Genomic DNA, 20,775 nt, shown 5'->3' with positions numbered 1-20,775 from the left:
GGTTGCTGTGATTTGGCAAGGGGGGGTGTCTCTCCTCTACTCAACATTTCCCCCACTTCTTGGCTTCTGAGTTGGGGGCGGTGTGTGTGTGTGACTCTGCTGCTCCTATCCCTTGACTGGACAAATCAGCCTTGGAAGCTATGTTTTCAGCAATGTGTGAATGCCAAGCCCTACACCCAGACCCTGAAGATGAAGATTCAGACAATGATTACGAAGGGGAGGAGTATGACGTGGAGGCCCATGGTTAGTGATACGCTACCATTTAAATACCTACCAACTTTTGTGTACCTGGAGTCTCTCTTAGAAAGCTATTCTCAGGTTAATCATTTTATCTATTGTGCGTGTGTATTTTTAAAAGACGTTCCTTGGCTGTTACTGGTATCATCTACATTTAAATAATTTTTTATGTTGTAGTTTTGGGGCATAGAAGCTCAGAAATTAGCAGAAAATCACTAATCAGACTGCAGAGTGTTAGTTGGAGTTCAGCAAAAATCCAACCACAGCCTTGTTTGTATTCTCCAAAGCATCAAGATACTAACTGACAGCAGCCTTCCCCCTTCCCAGTCAACAAGCTAATGTGATTTCAGCATCTACCCTATGGCTTGGTCACTTTGTTTAACACAATGTAGTGGACTGTTAGTTTACACACCCTCTTAGAGTCCCTTGATAGCACCACAGTAGCCTTCTCTACTTGACCTAACTAGTGGCTCCCTCTGATTCAGGCTCCTCCTGCTTCCAGAAGTATGACCTACAACTTGCTTTGCTAGGATATGGGATTCTACTTGGCAATAACTGCTAGGTAGTTCCAGCCATGTTGTGGAAGAGTGCGTGGTAAAAGGCCCTGAATGAGCAAAGCACTTGAGCAAATGCTTTATTTTAAGCATATAAATAATGCCAATTGAAGTCTGGTCCAGAAATAGTAATAAAGGGAACTTTCAGGGAGTGTGTATGTGGTTGAAGCACAGAATTAGGAAAGGTAGGTTCTGTTCTCCACTATGCCACAGTTTTCCTGGAGAGCTTGGACAGTTGACTTCTGTTTCCTCCTCTGTAAACCAGGAAGTATTATTCCTAACTATTTTGTAAAGTTTCTAGCAGTCTGAAGTTTATTATAAGCTTGGTTTAAGTCCCTGGATCACATAGGAACTTTGTGGCAAAGGCTGGGATAAAATTCAGTTCTCCAGGACAGCAGTGAATGGCTTTTACCATAAGACCATCCCTTCTCTTCCTGAAATCCCACTGCCTCATTCACTACACACCTTCCAACTTCTGCAACAAAGGAGGCGGGGCCCCTACAGACCATAGGTTTTTTGCCGCCCCAAGCAAAACATTTTTTGGCTGCCCCCCCACCCACACCCCCTGCTGCCCCAGCGCTGGGCTCTCCCCCCAACCCCACCCGCACCCCCTGCCACCCCAACTCTGGGCTTCCCCCCACCAGCGCTGACTCTGCCCGCTCCCCCGTCGCCTCCAGCCGGTCCAGCGCTGGCAGGGTTGGGATAAGCAGCGGGGCTCCTGGGCCATGCCTCAGCCCAGGGTCCCTCCAGCTGGGGCTCCCACCTCCAGGACCGGCTGGGACCAGGGAGGACAGAGCCGGGGGACCACCCCGGCAAGGGGCTGAGGCACCAGGGCAGGGCAGCCCCAGAGGGAGCGGAGCCCAGAGAGCGGGATGTGGGCCCTGCACAGCAGCGCCCCGCCCTCTATGGCCCCACTCCTGCTGCTGCTTCTGGCCGCTCTGCGCAGTCCCTGGGCGGCTCTGGCCGCTTAGCCCAGCCCCGGCTGTGGCACTGGGGGGGGCCGCCGCCCTGCGGCACCTGCAGGCGGCTCCGTGTGCCCCGAGGGGCGGCCCCCAGCCTGCGTTTCCCACGCTCGGAGCCCACCCGGCCATAAGGTGTGGGCGCTGCTCCCCGACACAAACCGCAGCGGCCCCAGGGCACCCCTGGTGCAGGACGTGCTGCTGCTGCCAGGACCAGCTCTAGGCTTTTGCCGCCCAAGCGCAAAAAAAAAAAAAAAAAAAGAGATGGGCTGGAATGCCGCCCCTGAAAATGTGCCGCCCCAAGCACCTGCTTGGTTTGCTGGTGCCTGGAGCCGGCCCTGTCCTTCAGTATACAACTCCGATTCATTCCCTGAACACCGTCAATCCCGTGCATCTTGTGGAGGGAGATAATATGTGGTCATGTAATTAAATATTGTACTAGAATCCAAATGTGCAAGGGGCTGAATTAAGGTTGCACAGGTCACCTGGTTCTGGGATTTCCTAAATGTTGAGTGTTCGACTTTGCAACCTTACTGTTCTCTTAACTGATTTTGTATGTAAAATATAATTAAATGGCAAAAGACTTTGTTGGCACAGGGTTACAGTTGCCCAGTGATGGCTTGTGCCCTTCTTGGATGCTGGGTTTGGTGGAGCTCAAGCTTCTGAAGGCAGGGACATACAGCATTAAGATAAATGCCCACACAACTTAACTCTGCTCCCCTGGAGCTGACTGTACTCCCTGGGAATTATATGCACTTACTGTGTTTGGTGTAATTGTATTGAATGGGGGAGGAATAAGTGTGGGGTCACAGGAAAGAGGTGAGTATGTACCTTGAGGTTCCAGTCTGCATTGTTTCAGTGCAGAACTGTGTAGGTTGTGTTAGCAATAGGGCACTGGGGTCTTTTTGCCCTGGGTATTGTCAGTAGTGAGGTGGGGTATGAGAACAGTCTGGATTTAATGAGGGGTAAGGGAAAGTGTAGTGGAGATGGTATTCTGTGAGTGAGTGGGAAGGGGTTATAAAAGGGTATGAAGTAGTTGTTAAATTTTACAGGTGTGGTATTCTGTCAGGGGACTAGGCTCAGTGTTTGAGCGTAGGGCAAGCACAGGTAACACCTGTCCATTACAGTGAGTCGGCAGAGTGTGTGCTGGGTGTATTGGGGCATTGCTGAAAGAGGGCAGAGTTAAGGTAGCCTGGGCAATTACCTTAACTCTCTATTTTCTGGTTTTCAGGGGTTTGAGTTTTGCTGGGCTCGGTGTTCGGGAGGGGCATGAGCTATTACTGGCGGCCTTAATTCTGTGCTAATGAATATTTTGCCATTTAATTTCCTAGTTTTTTAAATAGAGAAATGTTTGTTGGTAAGCATTAGTGGTCATTTAGGCAATTGTAGTTCTCACCAAGGTTTGCAGTTTGTATGCAGCTGTGGCTAGGTAATCAAAAGACCTACCTTTTATGCAGTGCCTTTCATCAGTAGATCTCAAACAGCTTCAGATCCTTATCCCTATTTTCAGTTGGGAAACTTAGGCACAAGGAGATGAAGTGACTTGCCCAAGGTCACCTAGCAAGTCAGTGACAGAGCTAGGGATAGTCCCTGTCCAGTGGTCTTTTCACTAGCCCACCTGGTTGCCATGTGATTCTGCAGTGCTCCTCCCTCTCCTGGATATTTTGTTATAGTGGAGTGGGGATAGTGGTCATACTTTAAAAAGTTTTCCATGTCTGTGTAGTTGCTAACAGGGCCAGTGAGAGAAGTCTCATCCATGGTCTGTGACCCAAAACCTTGACTGTTTCATTACATAGTTAGAGTGGGTTGACCAGACAGCAAATGTGAAAAATCGGGACAGGTGGTGGAGGGTAATAAGAGCCTATATAAGAAAAGGACCCAAAAATCGGGACTGTCCCTATAAAATTGGGACATCTGGTCACCCTAGGTTAGAGAGACAAGGTGGGTGAGGTAATATCTTTTATTGAGCCAACTTCTGTTGGTGAAAGAGACCAGCTTATGAGCTACGCAGAGCTCTTCTTCATGTCTGGGAAAGGTACTCAGAGTGTCCCAGCTAAATACAAGATGGAACAGGTTATTTAGCATAAGTAGTTAACACATTCTAAAGGACCTTTCAAGGTGAAGCTGCCCGTTAACATCCCTGCAGTCATAGGACAAAGAAGGGGAGGTTAGTAGGGTGACCAGATGTCCCGATTTTATAGGGACAGTCACGATTTTTGGGTCTTTTTCTTATATAGGCTCCTATTACCCCCACCCCTGTCCCAATTTTTCACACTTGCTGTCTGGTCACCCTAGAGGTTAGTGAGTTAATGGTTCTTGAAAAAAGCCATAAAATCAATGTTTTTGTTAAGGCCATCATGCTTAGTGTCCTGCAAAGTTATGAATTTAAGCTCCCCAGCTCATCTTTTGAAGGTGTAGTACATGGCAGGCAGCATGGCTGGAGGCTGCCTGGGATGTGCATTAGTGGCTCCACATGGTAGGGGGACTGGAGCAGACCCCCTCCTCCTTTGCCAGGTAATGTAGAATAAAGGAGGGGGAGAGCATGGGGGCTCTGGGCTGGGCGGGGATGAGTGACGTTGGGGGAGGTCACGCGGGGACCGGGTCAAGGAGGAGTCATGTGAGGGGGTGTGACGTTATTGATATAATCTGGGACCATATAGATCATTGTTGCAACCAAGGTCCTGTAGTGGCACGCAAATCTTGTATAAAGGGGGTCAAATGTGGTGTCTAAGACAAGGTTATGGTTTACTGGTTATGATTATGCTGTCTATATGTGTGTATCACTTTTGTAGTTGAAGTTATGAATATTGGCTCTATACTGTCTGTATTTCAAACTTATGCTATGCTGCTGGGTGACATCCCAGACAAACTGGTGTTAGCTCGGCCTAGCCTGCTTGATGGCCCATTAAGGACCATCAGCTATACAATGGACCCATTGAGAGAAGGCAGATACGCCTTGTAACTCAGCAAAGTATGCAGGGACTGGCCCATGTGACTCCAGACTCCATGTTGCTGTAATTTTCCACAGTAAGAACAAAGAGGTGTTCTTACACCTGGAAAAGACTATATAAGGCTGATGCCTCATCTCCATCTTGTCTTCAATCCTGCTTCATACCTCTGGAGGAACTTTGCTACAAGCTGAAGCTTTGAACAAAGGACTGAGGACCCATCCCAGCGGGGGATGTATTCCAGAGACTTGATTTGAACCTGCAGTTTATTCCATCGCTGCTGCAAGCCTGAACCAAGAACTTTGCCATTTCTGTATGTAATTGATTCCATTTAACCAATTCCAACTCTCATCTCTATCTTTTTCCTTTTATGAATAAACCTTTAGATTTTAGATTCTAAAGGATTGGCAACAGCGTGATTTGTGGGTAAGATCTGATTTGTATATTGACCTGGGTCTGGGGCTTGGTCCTTTGGGATCAGGAGAACCTTTTTCTTTTACTGGGGTATTGGTTTTCATAACCATTTGTCCCCATAACGAGTGGTACTGGTGGTAATACTGGGAAACTGGAGTGTCTAAGGAGATTGCTTGTGAGACTTGCGGTTAGCCAGTGGGGTAAGACTGAAGTCCTCTTAGTCTGGCTGGTTTGGTTTGCCTTAGAGGTGGAAAAACCCCAGCCTTGGGCTGTAACTGCCCTATTTGAGCAATTTGTCCTGAGTTGGCACTCTCAGTTGGGTTCCGCCAGAACCGCATTGTCACAGGGGGTCACATTAATGGCTATTAGCCAGGATGGGTAAGGAATGGTGTCCCTAGCCTCTGTTTGTCAGAGGGTGGTGATGGACAGCAGGAGAGAGATCACTTGATCATTACCTGTTTGGTTCACTCGCTCTGGGGCACCTGGCATTGGCCACTGTCGGCAGACAGAATACTGGGCTTGATGGACCTTTGTTCTGACCCAGAACTCCTCAACATAAACATGGAGCCATGTGCAGCGGAGAGGCTAAAGTTTAAGGCTCAGGCAAGCATTACGAATGAGAGCAATTGACCTCACCACTGCCTGGAATCCCTGGTGTGGAAATGGAATAAATGCTGAACTGGGGGCAAAGTCCCGTAATAAATAACGTGAAAGGCGCTTCAGTTACTTCCTTCTTTTTGCCAAGGAGGGCTGACACCCAGGGCAGGATTCACAATGGCTCCACCACCAACTTCATCTCCCTTTTCTTTCCCACTCTGCTATCTGTGAGAGAGAGGAAACGCAGCAGCACCAGGCAGACAGCAAAACCTTCTGTGTGAACAGGTAACCTCCCATCCTTTTGGGCACCATTCAGGCCCTGATTTAGAGGGTTAGCTTGCTCAGGTGAGAAGAGCAGCAAAGACAGGCACTGCAAAAAGCAATACAAGCAAGGAGCGGGGAGGGCATTTGCTACTAATACTTGGTAAAAGAAGAAATTTTACTCTTGAATCTGAAATCCATAAAAACTAAGGGGCTTCCCAAGAAAATTCCTGATGAGACTTGAAGAGAGAGAGAGAGAGATTAGATCCTAACTAGATGCTGCTGGAGAGGCAATTTTAATGGTTCAGTGGGGAAAGATTTCTGGGCAGGTAGGGAGTGGAAGTAGTTGCAGGAAGCGCAACTGAAAGATGGACAGAGGGAGCCTACTCAAACCAAGAAATGAACGGGAAGGAGAATAACTGTTGAACTTGTCTCCAAGATCTTGGAGATGAGTTCCTGATAGTGCTGAATAAGCTAGGGTGTTATGATGTTACAGATCAGTTGGGGGACCAGGACTGGATATCTATGACTGGGTAGCTTCAAGTTGTCATTTACTCAAGTTTATATTCATATTTTTCTGGATTCATGATTTCTGCTGATTTGATAACTAGCTAGAATTATTCCATAATTATAATTATTCTACTTGTTGGAAAAGTTGCATAAATATCATAGTTAAGATAGACAAACATATTGTTGGGGAAGAGGAAGTATTTTTCAGCTGTTAAGGACATTTTCAGACTTTTTTGGCATTTAAAAAAAGGAGCTTTCCAAACTTCAGATTTAGCATGTACTGAATGATGACACATGATCTGCCTTGTTTGGGGGATTAAATGTACTTTCAAAATAATAAAGGTGTAGCCCAGGGGTAGGCAACCTATGGCATACGTGCCAAAGACGGCACGCGAGCTGCTTTTCAGTGGCACTCACACTCACATTTTAATTTTAAATGAAGCTTTTTAAACATTTTTAAAACCTTATTTACTTTACATACAACAATAGTTTAGTTATATATTATAGACTTATAGAAAGAGACCTTCTAAAAACGTTAAAATGTATTACTGGCACGCGAAACCTTAAATTAGAGTGAATAAATGAAAACTCGACACCCCATTTCTGAAAGGTTGCCGACCCCTGGTGTAGCCTTTAGACATCATTTGCAGAGCAGGCACACTCTGTTATTTTCTTTGACTTCACAAAATGCTTCCAAGTACAGTTTTCAAAATATCTGTAGATGTAGATTGTACCGACTTTCAATTCTGCAATCACATACACACATCCTTAAATAGATGCACTGTGAATAGCCCTTGGAAGTAACCGGGGCTATTTGCTGTGTGCAGAGTTAAGCATGCACTTAAGTCTTTGAAGCATCCACAGATCACATGGCTTAGCCCAGTGCTGGCATCCCCCTGCGGCCTATTCCTTTGTATCTTACTCCATAAAGGGGCTTAATTGCTCCTTCAATTTATCTGGAAAGAAAGGTGGTTAGCACACTCATTGGCTTAATCAGGCCTGAGATTGAAGGCAGTCATTAACACCTTCTAGCATAATACTATTAAAGGAATAGTAGTGAGTTGCTTGAAAGAAGGTGGTGGCACCTATCCTGTCATGGTAAAGGATCACAAAGCTTTCTTTTAACACTGAACAAGAATTATATTAGAATAAGGGGGAAAAAACAAAACAAAAAAGTATCATCCCTAAAGCTACATTCTCTCTGCTTCACTAGAGTTTCTTCTAGAATCTCCCCTAACGTCCTCCCATCTGGCTTCCTGCTACAGCTGTAAGAGAAACAGGTCATGTCCTCACACTTTCATTTGATTTCTTTTTTAAAGTTATATAGGTTTGGACATGCTTCTTACTTGGATAAATGGCTCTGTGAGGGGAAGGTAACCAGGTGTCCCAATTATAGGGACAGTCCCAAAAATCTGGGGCTTTGTTTTATATAGGAGCCAATTACCCTCCACCCCCTGTCCCGATTTTGTCACACTTGCTATCTGGGCACGCTACATGAGGATATCTCGTGCTTTAGTCTTGTTGCACTCTCCATTTGATCCTCCAGCAGTACCTCTTGATTTGAACAGCTCCCTTAGTTTTACTGGTTTCAGTCACATGATTAAAAACAAATCTCTTGACTTAGTGTGGTTTCCAGAGACAGGAAGTCTCATCTAGTTGGAGGTGGTGGGAGCTGGAAGGTTGGCATTCCTTCTGGGGCGTTATGATGTTGTGTGGTGCATTGCCTGTGCAGCGTAGTGGCTGTATGATTGGTGGAGGAGCAGAGGGGTAGGTACCAATAGCATACGTTTTCATTTCCTTGCTTTTGAGATTTTTGTCAACGATGTTGAGTGTAAAGCAACCTTTAGCTGATATGCATACAACATCACAATGCTGTGCATGGCCTTTGGGCTAGGTTCCATAAGAACTTTAACTTTTGCATTTTATGACTGGTTTGAAATTGTGATCTTAATGTTGCATTAACGTAATTAAAAGAAAATGGTGATTAAGACACTAATCTCTAATAATTTAATTAGAAGTTTCCACAACTTTTCAGCTTGGAAAAGAGGAGACTAAGAGGGGATATGATAGAAGTATATAAAATCATGAGTGATGTGGAGAAAGTGAATAAGGAAAAATTATTTACTTGTTCCCATAATATAAGAACTAGGGGCCATCAAATGAAATTAACGGGCAGCAGGTTTAAAACAAATAAAAGGAAGTTCTTCACACAGCGCACAGTCAACTTATGGAACTCCTTGCTTGAGGAGGTTGTGAAGGCTAGGACTATAACAGGGTTTAAAAGAGAACTGGATAAATTCGTGGTGGTTAAGTCCATTAATGGCTATTAGCCAGGATGGGTAAGGAATGGCGTCCCTAGCCTGTGTTTGTCAGAGGGTGGTGATGGACGGCAGGAGAGAGATCACTTGATTACCTGTTAGGTTCACTCCCTCTGGGGCACCTGGCATTGGCCACTGTTGATAGACAGGATACTGGGCTGGATGGACCTTTGGTCTGACCCAGTATGGCCATTCTTATGTTCAACGTCTTAGTGAAAAGTTTATGGAACCCCACACTAAAACAGTTGAACAAAGTCACAAACTTGTGTAGCTACTGAATAGCATAGATAGGTAGCCTCAATATTATAGTCTTATAATTACTGTCATAAATATAAACCTATGGGTCAATACCTTTATTTATGGCGAGTAGCACCTTATTCTGTGACTTCAGTGGGGTTACTCTTGGAATACACCACCATTCAGCAAATGTAGAATTATCAGACTCTGGTCCTTAATGATATTTTGTATTGCATATGTGCAAAACTGATCTTTCAGCATGGTTCATTTTTGCTTAAATTTTCTAGAAAGAGACATTTTGTGGAGCTAAGACCAAGCCAAAGAGTACAATTTTTCAAATAGCACTGAGAAAGTGAAGTGTGAACATAATCTTAACTATGCCATAGCATGTACAACCAGACAAATGGGTTTTCTTTTGTTTCAGTTGAGGATGTTACAAGTCGGAAGTTTTCAAGTAGTTTGGGGTGAGCTCCAAAGATCAATTTCTGGTCCTGTATTGTTTACTCATTCTGTTAATGATTTACTTGATGCGTGCCATCAAATCAATAATTACCTGAATGCAAATGATGCTGTATTTCCTGATTAAACTCTAGCCAAGCAGGAAGTTGACAAATCCTTTTGGGATGTATAGAAGAGTGGACTGTCCACTAGTATGTCCCCTTGTAGCAGCTTTTTCCTCTCATGCAGCCCCTGCTGATGGTCGATCTGGTTCTCCTCTTCTCATGACTTGGCCCTCCAGCCAGATCAATTTAAAGCAGTGGTTCTCAAACTTTTGTACTGGTGACCCCTTTCAGATAGCAAGCCTCTGAGTGCAACCCCCCCCCCTTATAAATTAAAAACACTTTTTTATATATTTAACACCATTATAAATGCTGGTGGTGAAGCGGGATTTGGGGTAGAGGCTGACAGCTCACAACCCCCCATGTAATAACCTCGCATCGCCCTGAGCAGTCCTGACTCCCAGTTTGAGAACCCCTGCTATCAACATCCCAGACAGAAAGTGTCCCACACAACATTGGTCATCCAGACATCTTCCACACCTCTGGGGCTCCTCTTCCGTTCCCTCCTCTCTCAGAGTAACAGCCCTAAGGCCTCTCCCTGGAGTCTTGTAACCAAACTTAAAAAGCAAAACACAAACTGCAACAAAAGAAATTTCTGCCCCTCCCTTAGGGAGAAACTTTTAATCCGTCCCGGGTCCTCCCCAGCCCTCCATTCTTCTGCAGAACACTGACTCTCAAGAATTATCTCCCTCTAGCCTTGCCTCTACTCCGGATCCTCCACTCCCATCTACCTCCGAGGTTACCTGCCTGTCAGTTGGCCTTCTTTCAGGCTGACTCCAGGCGTCTCCTTCACACCTGCTGTCATATTCCATCAGGGCACATCCCAGAGTGTAAACCTCCCTCCTGAAGCACCTCTTTAGTTGAACATCTCCCTGGGTTTCTTCCCTGGAAGCCCAGGTCCTGCCTTTTGTCAGGGCTCATGGCCAGAGCCTACTCCAACCTGGTAGCTTCTCTTTATCTCTCCAAGTTCTACTCAGAGCAGGTCTGCAAAGTTCTTTCCCTCTCTCACTTCAGCCACCTTCTGACCTGAGCTTCCTCTTTTTTTTTTTTTTTTTTTTTTTTTTTATAGAAACCACCCTGCTCCTCCTCAGCTGGGCTTCATCTTTAATTAGGCCTGCCCCATACTCCAGGTGCAATCAGGTGTGTTAATTGGCCTCACAGGCCCATATTAACCCTATAATCACCTGTATGGGGTAAACAACCCCTCACAGGATGATGTCCTGAAACAACTTTTTTTCAATAATTCATCATAAATGGCAGCAAAAATGGAATATAGTATTTTGGTTCTAGATTCAGATGTTTCCAAATGGGAGAAAATATATTGCAAATATTTCATTAGTATAATAAACCCTGAAATGAAACATCTTCTTTCTAAGGGTGTCCTGGAACAACCAGAAAGAGGCACCACTGGGGTAGGGGAGCTCCTGTGGGTGGATTGAAAGGAGGTGAGAGAGAGTGTGGTTTTTCACACAGACACACAATGGTGAGAGACCTGTGAGAATGTGGGAGCGAGGCTGGGGTTTGGTGGATATTGTTAGGGACTAGAGAGGGTTCACAGGCAAAGGAGGCACTTGTAGCCTGCTCTCAGGGCCGGCTCTAGGTTTTTTGCCGCCCCAAGCAAAAAATTTTTGGCTGCCCCCCCACCCCAGTCCTGGGCTCTCACCCCTCGCCCACCAGTGCCCTCCCCCACCTGCACCCCCTGCCACCCCAGCCCTGGGCTCTCCACCCCACACCACCCCAGCCCTGGGCTCCCCTCACCAGTGCTGACTCTGCCTGCTCCCCCTTCGCCTCCAGCCGGTCCAGTGCTGGCAGGGTCGGGGTAAGCAGCGGGGCTCCCGGGCCGCTCCTCAGCCCAGGGTCCCTCCAGTCAGGGCTCCTGCCTCCAGGACAGGCTAGGACCCAGGAGGGCAGAGCCGGCGGACTGCCCCAGCAGGGGGCTGAGGAGCCGGGGCAGTGTAGCCCCAGTGGGAGCGGAGCCCCAGAGAGTGGAAAGCAGGCCCTGCATGACAGCGCCCCGCCATCTATGGCCCCACTGCTGCTGCGGCTTCTGGCCGCCCTGCCGCAGTCCCTGGGTGGCTCAGGCCGCTTCGCCCAGCCCCGGCTGCGGCGCTGGGGGGTGGCCACCCTGCGGCACCTGCAGGCGGCTCCGTGTGCCCTGCGGGGCGGCCCCCAGCCCGAGTGTTCCCCGCTTGGAGCCTGCCCGGCCCAGCCACAAGGTGCAGGCGCTGCTCCCCCGCGGCACGAACCGCAGCGGCCCCAGGGTGTCCACCACGCAGGACGCTCTGCTACTGCCAGGGCCCACTCTAGGCTTTTGCCACCCGAAGCAAAAGAAAGAAAGAAAGAAAGAAAGAAAGAAAGAAAGAAAGAAAGAAAGATGGCTGAAATGCCGCCCCTGAAAATGTGCCGCGCCAAGCATGTGCTTGGTTTGCTGGTGCCTAGAGCCGGCTCTGCCTGCTCTGGAGGTCCCTTGTAGCTAGGGCTTAAATTCTCAAAGATTATTTCCCAAAGCCACCCTCATTTGGGGGTCAGGGCTTTAGCCCCACAGGGGAAGTGAGGACACCGGGGCCCAGGGCTTCAGGCCTCTGACAGGTTTGAAAATATTTACCAGAGTTCTGCTTTGGTGGGCGCCAGCTGAATTTAAGCCCTGCCTTGTAGCAGTGGAACCCCTTCATGTCTACCTGGGGGTTTGGGCAACACAGAGCTGGGAATATGATGGCCTGAGGATTGAATGGCTGCAAGTGGCATTCCCACCCTGCTCCAAATAAAGCCCATACATATAGGGCCAAATGTCCCCTTCCTGGGGTTTAGCTTCACTGGTAATTTGACTAATGCAAACAGAATATCCATCTCAACTTCAGCCTGCCAGATCCTAGGGCCTCCCTGTAATTTCCCCTACTTCCCTCTGACCAGAGAGTCAAGCTTCTCTCCCTTTCTACCCTGCCAGAGGTAACAAGCTATACCCGCTGTGATGAGTCTGCAGAATTTACTCATCAGCTTTACTCAGGGGGCAGCTCCTGTTAATAGGGGTAATTTGTTGACCTAACAAAAAAGCGCCCCCCACCTCCAATCTCTGTGTGTGGTTGTAGATCTTGCCACCCTGTTCCAGTGGGCTTGGGGAGACTAAGCAAAAGAAAGCCATTATTAAGCTTGGGTCAAGGCAAGATGGACTCCTCAGGTACACAGAGCATCAGCTGGCAGGGACTTTGCTCTTTGACTCATGCTGTTTAGTATAAGATCAGTGACTAATAATAGCACCCATGATCAAGTGATGGATGACATCCCTGACTTTGCATACGTAACTGCCTCAGCTGCTCCCTCCCCTTTGTTTGCTGAGTCATCTTCGCAAACCAGATAATCTGTCCCCCCAAGCGACTGTCAATGATGTTCATTGTGGTTTTTTTATATGATTTTTGTAATGGAGGCTTGGGATCAAACTCTACCCGTATCCCTAATTTCTGACGTAATGTAAGGAATGGAGAGTCTGCGCTGCTTTAAGTTTTAGTTCCTCCAGCAATTGTTTCAGGAGATAACACAGACATCCGATCTTGGGCCTTGGAAGTTGAAAAGCCTTCCAGCTCATCTGCTAAATGGATGTATTTGGCCTCTTTAAGTCAGCGCGATTATCTTGTGAATGATCTTAGAGATCCCAGATCATATTAAAATGTGGTTTTGGGTGTATTTTCTAGAGATGGTCCCAAATCAAAATGCTCACACTTTGGAAAACTTCAAACCTGGTTCTAGCGCCAGACTTTGCAGCCCAGTCCCAGCTCAAACAGTTTCTGAAAAGCTTTGCCCATGATTTCCCCGTGCATATCGAAAGGACACTGGACTAAATCTCAGTGTAGCAAGTAAGGCAACCAACAGATCATGTTTATCCCTGAAATCGCTGCAAGAGTCCAGTTGCAGGGAAAGGTGTATGCATTTGTGCTTATGTAATCTGTGGTTCTTTGGTTGTCCTGGGTCTCATGGCCTAAATAATATAATCATTTACGTTAAAGCAAAGGGAGCAGATTCAGTAGGGCCTGCACACTCAACAAACCAGGCAGTCCCTTGGACTCTTGTCACCAACACAGTCCTCTCAACCGTGGGCTCAATGCTTCTGTTTGTTTCCTGGGGGATTCTCCACTTTGCAACTGGAACCCTCAAACACATTTCATTTTCCCTCCTCCGCAATCCTTCTCGACGCCCTTCACTGCAGCCACAGCTGAGGAAGGCTGTATATGGATCTCTGCTTCTATATGCATGTTGCGCCAGACCTATTGGGCAGCTTAGCAAAGTAGAAAATAAATCTGGGTCATTGGGCTGACCACTCACAGGAAGTGAGCCACTAGGTCACTGGACCAACTGAATGCAAATAACGGTATTGTACAGGTGATGTCTTGTTATTGGGGGTTAAATTTAAGCTTGAGTCTCTGCCAATAAACTTTCTTAGCATTAGCTTAAGAGAGTTCTGTTAAAAAAAACAACAACAACAACATTCCACAGTGATGCTTTCTGTGTTAGTTCACCTCTTAGGTTATGTGGTAGAACTCCAAGTAGCCTGCAAGTCAATTTGTGCATTGCACTGTGTTGAGGATTCTCTTGACTTCAGGTACGTGGTTTATATTGTTTCCACATTTTGTGTGTACTTTTAATGATCACTTTTCCTTTCTTTAATCCTATGCTGAATCATAAAGAAATTATGGTTTTGGTTTTTAAGCAGAGAGTCCTGACTGTGCCCCACTTTTGGCAGCCTTTTGATCTGTTCTTACCCCTGAACCCTCCTGTAGTCTGACTCTGTTCTTCTCTTTGTGAACACAGGCTGTATGTGGGACTGTGAGGCAGGATGGTGGTTCTCAGAAAGGTAAGTCAGATGCTATGCTCTGGTGTACTGGTGTGGTGTTTAGATGTGCTTGTAATTATTAGAACTGGGCGCACTGGCTGTTGGGAGTCTGAAAGGACAGGAAACAGGAAGGAAGGGGGAGGAGTTGAGGAGGCTGAGTGAGAGTTACAGAGAGTGCAGCAGCAGCTTGGTAAAGAGGTTTCCACTGTAAAAATAAAGTCCTGTTGAAATTTGTTAGTACCTTGCCTGGTTGATACAACATTTTGGCGACGAGGATGGATCTTCTGCCTCTGAACCCACCTTCACCCTTTCTGCAAAGCCCAGGTGAGCCTCCAATTGCTTTTACTGTCTGGATCCATATGTTTGAGACTTATCTGCTTGCAATCAGTGCTACAGAGATTTCTGAAGTAAGAAAGCGTGCTCTGCTAATCCACTGCCTTGGAGCAGAAGGGCAGTGTATATTTTACATTTTTCCCCTTGCAGATGATAAATATGAGACTGCACTCACTGCACTAAAGAACTTTTTTGTGCCAAAAGTGAATGTAGTAGCTAATCACTACAGATTTCGCCAGTGTGAGCAGAAACCAGGGGAGACAATAATGCAGAATATTAGTCTGATTGTAACTTGTGACTTTGGGAATATGGCAGATGAGATGATTAGAGAGCAGCTCATTGAGAAAACAACGATGCTTTGTGTAAGAGAACACTTACTTCTAGAACCACAACTTACACTAGAAAAAGCAATAACCATTGCTACTCAGATTGAGTCAGCTACAGCTGAAGCCAAAATAATGAGCAGGGATACAGGAGGCACAGTCCAGGCTGTGACTCCTTTGCAGAAAAGTTCACTATCGCTGCAGACAAACAATTGCAAGAGGAAAACTAATGAAAAGCCACTGAATCAGCAAATTCAAAATACAGTAAAAGCATGCTTTCGCTGTGGATCCCCACAACATCTTGCAAGCTACACAGGATGTCCAGCAAAAGTAGCTCAGTGCAATCAATGCAAAAAGATTGGGCATTTTGCTAAAGTGTGTCGCAGTAGCCAGTTCAATCAACAGGTGCATGCAGTTACAATACCAGATGTTACTGTGCTGAGTGTGGACAAAATCACTACTGCACATATTCCAGAACAGTTTCCGCCATACCCTCAGGCACATCACACTCTATTCAGCTAATGTTGGACACTGGCTCAGCAGTATCTATACTACCTGATTCCATCTATTTGCATTACTTTAAAGATGTGCCTCTTACTGAACCCAAACTTCAGTTGGTGTGCTATTTGAAAAACCATATTCCAGTACATGGTTGCCTGCCAGCAATAGTTACTTTTGGTGATTGCTGTGTAACTGCAGAGTTCTGCATTGTCCACAAAGGCACTCCTATCCTTGGCAGAGATTTATTGGCTGCTTTAAATCTCAGGGTAGTTAATGGACAAATTGATCTTCCTCAGCAAAGCACTCTTGCAGTACACACACCAGTTTCAGCTGGGACCCAACACCAGGTTGAGGAGAAACTCGGCTGTGCTTATGGGTTTCTGCATAAAGTTAAAATGCGGAATAATGTGATGCCTGTACGATAGAAATTACGGCGCTTACCATTTTCAGTCAGGGAAGCTGTTTCAGAGGAACTTAGAAAACTTGTTCAAAAGGACATTATTGAAGAGATTAACTCCTCGGAATGGGTTTCACCTATAGTAGTGACGCAGAAGAAGGGTGGAGGCATTCGCCTTTGTGTGGACTTAAGGGAGCCAAATAAAGCTATTGTGACTGACAGCCATCCTCTTCCTCACATAGAAGAAGTATTTGCAGAACTCCGGGGAACAAAGATGTTTTCTACTCTTGATTTGCAGAGCGCATACCACCAGGTTATGTTGCATGAAGATAGCAGAGACTTCACAGCATTTATTACACATGAGGGACTATTTCGTTTTAAATGTGTTCCATACGGTCTTGCATCAGCCCCAAGTGCCTTCCAAAAAACGATGTCATTGATTCTGAAGAATCAACATGGAGTTCAGTGCTATTTGGATGATATTATCGTGTTTGGAAATACTACTGAAGAGCATGACAATAACCTGCAGTCTGTACTAAACTTCATCAGCAAAGCAGGCCTCAAGCTCTATAGGTCCAAATGCAAATTTAGACAAACTGAACTCTCCTTTCTGGGGCATACAATTTCACAGGGTGGACTAAAACCTGATCCAGATCATATCCTGGCAATTTCAAATGCTCCTCCTCCAACAGATTTGCAAACTTTACGTTCCTTCTTGGGTCTTACCTCCTGGTATGCAAAATTAATTCCCAATTATGCTTCTGTCATCAAACCATTACGAGAAGTTCAACCTTAGTGTGGACAACGGATGCACAAGCTAGTTTCAAAATGGTGAAAGACTTGATTGTACATAGTCCAGTACTTGCACTATTCAGTCCCACATTGCCCACAATTGTAACTACTGATGCTTCTGATTATGGACTTGGGGCTGTCCTCACACAACTTCATGAGGACAACACAGAGAGGACTGTTGCATTTGCTTCAAGGACACTAAGTAATGCTGAGAGAAAATATTCTACAGTCGAAAAAGAAGCACTTGCTTGTGTCTGGGCTACTGAAAAATGGAGAACTTACCTGTGGGGCCGCACATTCAAGTTGCGCACAGACCACAGCCCTTTGACGACGTTGCTCACCACGAAAGCGGGGGGATGCTGCAGAAAGAGATTAAAAGAACTTAACACATTTCACTTTAGAAGTAAAAGCAACAGAGAGCCAATATCAACTAGACATCAAACAACATCTTCCCAAACAAATTACAGAGAAACAACTGGTTCTGTTTCCTGGGCACCATGGTTATTTTGGGCAAGCTTGCAGTACTTTTGCTCATGCTGAATTGGTGCCTTACACCATGAGCAGTTCCACTGAACCAGTGCGACTCCTTGAGGGGTAAAGTTCCCTTCACCGCAAGTAAGGGTTCTGTTTGCAGATGGTATTCTCCATTGGCTGGCGCAGCATTTATTGCAATAGCGCTTTACATTTTGTTTGTCTTTTAATATAAACCAATAACATATTTTAAGAGGGAAAAAACCCAACAAGGTTTGAATTAAATAGTCAGCCACTCCATGGTAGTAAATGTTATGGAACCGACTTGGAATAATACGCAACAGAGCCAGATCCTCAACAGGTGTAGCTCCATTGAAGTGGATGGAGCTATGCCAATTTACCCCAGCGGCGAATCTGGCCTATAGTCTTTATTCTACTTGCAGCCAAGTTTTGACCATTGGCATAAAACCGATCAGGGCAGATGTGACTGCCCCTGTCTGGGCACATGGGATAATGGAGGGGAAAGTGCAAAGGATCCCTCTCTATCTTGCAAGAGGCTGCCGTGATCTTGGTCTTTGCATTCTGTGGACGCAAGGACTGGGGGAATGTTAGCCCCACCAGCAGTGCAAGATACTCCAAAGGGGATGTAGTGCAGGATGGAGGGGTCGTTCATGCCTGGCAAATAGCAGCCAGTGCTGTATGGAGCATTAGCTATACCTCTCTAAAGGAAGTCTAGCAGCCACCTCGGAGTATGCTTCCCTCCTGTGGCACCATAGGCATTCTGCCTGCCTGTTTGCTCTGTAGACAGAATACTGACTGGAGCTGCGCCAGGTGTGTTCCTTCATTGATGCCAAGGTAGGAGTTTTGCCTGAATAAGGAGTGCAGGATTTGTCCCCAGGGAAGGAGCTGATACATGTGCTAATGTTTCCATGTACAGATTATTCAACTGATCGTTGAGGGAATGTACAATTAGAATTTACTATCACAAATCTATGAAAATTACCAGGATATCTAGTCAGCCCATCAGCGTTATCTTGTCTGAAGATGCCCTCCTATCACTTTTCCAATACTGCTTTGTCTTTGAATGTTTTTAAGTAGCTGAAATAATAATAATAACTGCACATACAGACTGTATCTCATTTGAGAATCTCAAAGCACTTTGCGGACAGTTGCTGAGCCTCAGAACTTCTCTGTGACATAATATAGTTAGATAAGCAGTGTCATTGTTATAACTTCTGTGCCATTTCTGCCTATAAAATGGCTATCCCAAATGACTTGTCCAAAGTCACATAGCAGGTCACTAGCAGAGCTGGGATTAGAACCCAGGAGTCCTGACTCCCTAACCTGCTTTAACCACTAGATAACACTTCCTCCAGGCAATAGGCACTGGGCCAGTTAAGCACAGTAAAAGAAATCCCACAGTTATTAAAACCAGGAGGTATATGGCTAAGAGTTAGTTGGAGCCCAGATGTAAAGCAGTACTTAACAGGAGCACTTCCTTCTCGCCAGGGTGATCACGTGTGGCTGGAATCCTTGTCCAACAGTGAATTCAATGTCCCTATTGGGGCAGTTGTGAAGATCTCTGACTCGGGACAGATCTTGGTGGAGGATGATGAAGGCAGGGTAAGCTATGTTATAACTTCCTCAGCAGAACATACTTAAGTTTTATGTAACATGGTGAAGAACACGAGATGGGCCTGAACCAAGCCACAGATTTAAATATACCTGAACGTTTTGGAGTTCTAGGGTGAACTCCAGATCCCATTTAAGTCAACTGGGCCAGGATTTCACCCCTGGAATCTACACCTGGATACAGAACTGACTGTTGTGGCTAGTCTCTTTCATTATAATGGGCCAAATCAAAATCCTGGATATCCAAACACCCTCTTACTTTAGTGGAGTTCAAAATCTGATCTGGATGTCATGATTCAGGGCCAGTCTTAGTCTAGTGTATGGCCCATCAGAGCATTACACAACTGCAAGAATCAGGCAGTAGTACTTGCCAGAGGCAAGACACAGGACTTAATGAGCCAGTGGTCTGGTCCTATCTCCAAGCCTGTATTTCTGTGAGGCTATAGTCTCCGTGTAATCCACATCAGCTGAATTTGCCACAGAGAGTATTTCTCGTCCCAAATTTGCTGGAGAATTGTGCTCCAGCATCTAAGTTCTCATTCCATTTCTAGCCCTCATGATTGTGCAGAGAACACTGAGAATAAGAACCGAGCACAAACTGATGCAGTGTTGTGTTCCTGCACCTGCAGCTGGCTTGAAAGGATTGCTCTGGGAGGTGTGAATGGCTCCATTCATCTCAAGGGATTGTTGACTCAAACATAAAGATGACACTTTAAATGTCATACTGTTAACTGTTTCACGGCTGATCTTTTTTAAAAATCGGAACCATCCAATGCCTGTGCTTATCCCACGATCCCAAGCTTCTTCCCACCCCTTCCTGATACCCAAAGCCCAGCTGTCCCCATCCCAGCTCCCAAACCTCAGGCTTCCCCTCAACAGTTTCTACAATGTCCTTATGCTTTGTCAATACCCAAATCTGCAGCAAAACTGAAAATATGGGGACAGCATAAAATCACTAACTGAATTTAATATCAAGATATGGGCTACTGAACTAATTGTTTTATTCCTTTCCATATTTCAATTAAAAGCTTCCATATTTTTAATTTAAGTGTAACTGCCACAGAAATTCCACTGAAGCAGAACAGAATCCTGGGCTGGCTCACCTAGGTCCAGCTTGCTACAGGATCTTGACTATATTCCCCACCTGTAATGTCCTATCTTGATTCAAGCATTGCATGCTGGGTCTTGGTCTCAGTGGGCTGCACCTGTGTATTAAAGATAAATCTGCTCTGTGTTATGCCAGTTAAACCCACACGGTGCTAGTGTGAGTTACATTCGGGTTCCCTCCATGGCAACATGGCTCCCTCCTTTGGATGCCCCTGAGCTAATGTACAAAATCCCAGATGATTAATTAAAAGCTGTTGTGTTGTTCTATTTAAGGAACATTGGATCACTGCCCGGAACATCAATGCTGTGCGTCCCATGCATCCCACCTCTGCGCAAGGGGTAGAAGACATGATACGCCTCGGGGACCTGAATGAAGCAGGCATAGTGCACAACCTCCTCATCCGCCATCAGGAGCACAAAATCTATGTGAGTGCCAAGGCGAATGGGCAAATCTCAGTCAAGAATAAGAAACGAAAAACAGCACATTTCTGTCAGGGGGGCTAATGTGTCAGCCAAGGAGCAGCCTCTGACACGTGGAGGCCTGGTTTCCTTTGCCAAATACTGGGCTGAGAAAGCCTTAGTGTCTCAGCAGTTCTGAAATTCTCCCTTTTCTTCTCTCATAACTGATCTCATCCTAGCACCTTGTCTGCAAGGACAAGAGCTGACACCAGACTTTGAAATCATGGAGTGACTCGACAGCGAGAGAGCTGCCTTTTAGTTTTCTGCCTAAAGTGAAAGTTACCAGTGGTGACCTCTGTCTGTCAATCCAGACATTAAGACAGATATCAGGTCTGTGGTACAG

The 20,775-nt window shown here is 46.0% G+C and overlaps 1 protein-coding gene across 3 annotated transcripts in view; it reads left to right on the top strand.

The window, feature by feature from the left end:
* The window catches only part of MYO7B (myosin VIIB), a 117,162-nt gene that overhangs the window by 20,068 nt on the left and 76,319 nt on the right, over positions 1-20,775 (top strand). The window contains exons 1-4 of one of the 3 annotated variants that reach the window (XM_024103258.3): positions 5,847-5,994; positions 14,396-14,438; positions 18,744-18,857; positions 20,247-20,399. In XM_024103258.3, the coding sequence (XP_023959026.2) occupies positions 14,421-14,438; positions 18,744-18,857; positions 20,247-20,399 (285 nt within the window). In that variant the 5' untranslated portion in view covers positions 5,847-5,994; positions 14,396-14,420. Of the gene's footprint in view, positions 1-5,846; positions 5,995-14,395; positions 14,439-14,573; positions 14,742-18,743; positions 18,858-20,246; positions 20,400-20,775 lie in introns of those variants that run through there. The other 2 variants (XM_042853501.2, XM_024103259.3) reach the window with 2 other exon arrangements.

The sequence above is a fragment of the Chrysemys picta genome, chromosome 9, assembly GCF_011386835.1.
Source record: "Chrysemys picta bellii isolate R12L10 chromosome 9, ASM1138683v2, whole genome shotgun sequence".
Taxonomy (NCBI): Eukaryota; Metazoa; Chordata; order Testudines; family Emydidae; genus Chrysemys; species Chrysemys picta.
The sequence above is the reverse complement of the archived record's forward strand: the minus strand, read 5'-3'. Positions and strand labels throughout refer to the sequence as shown.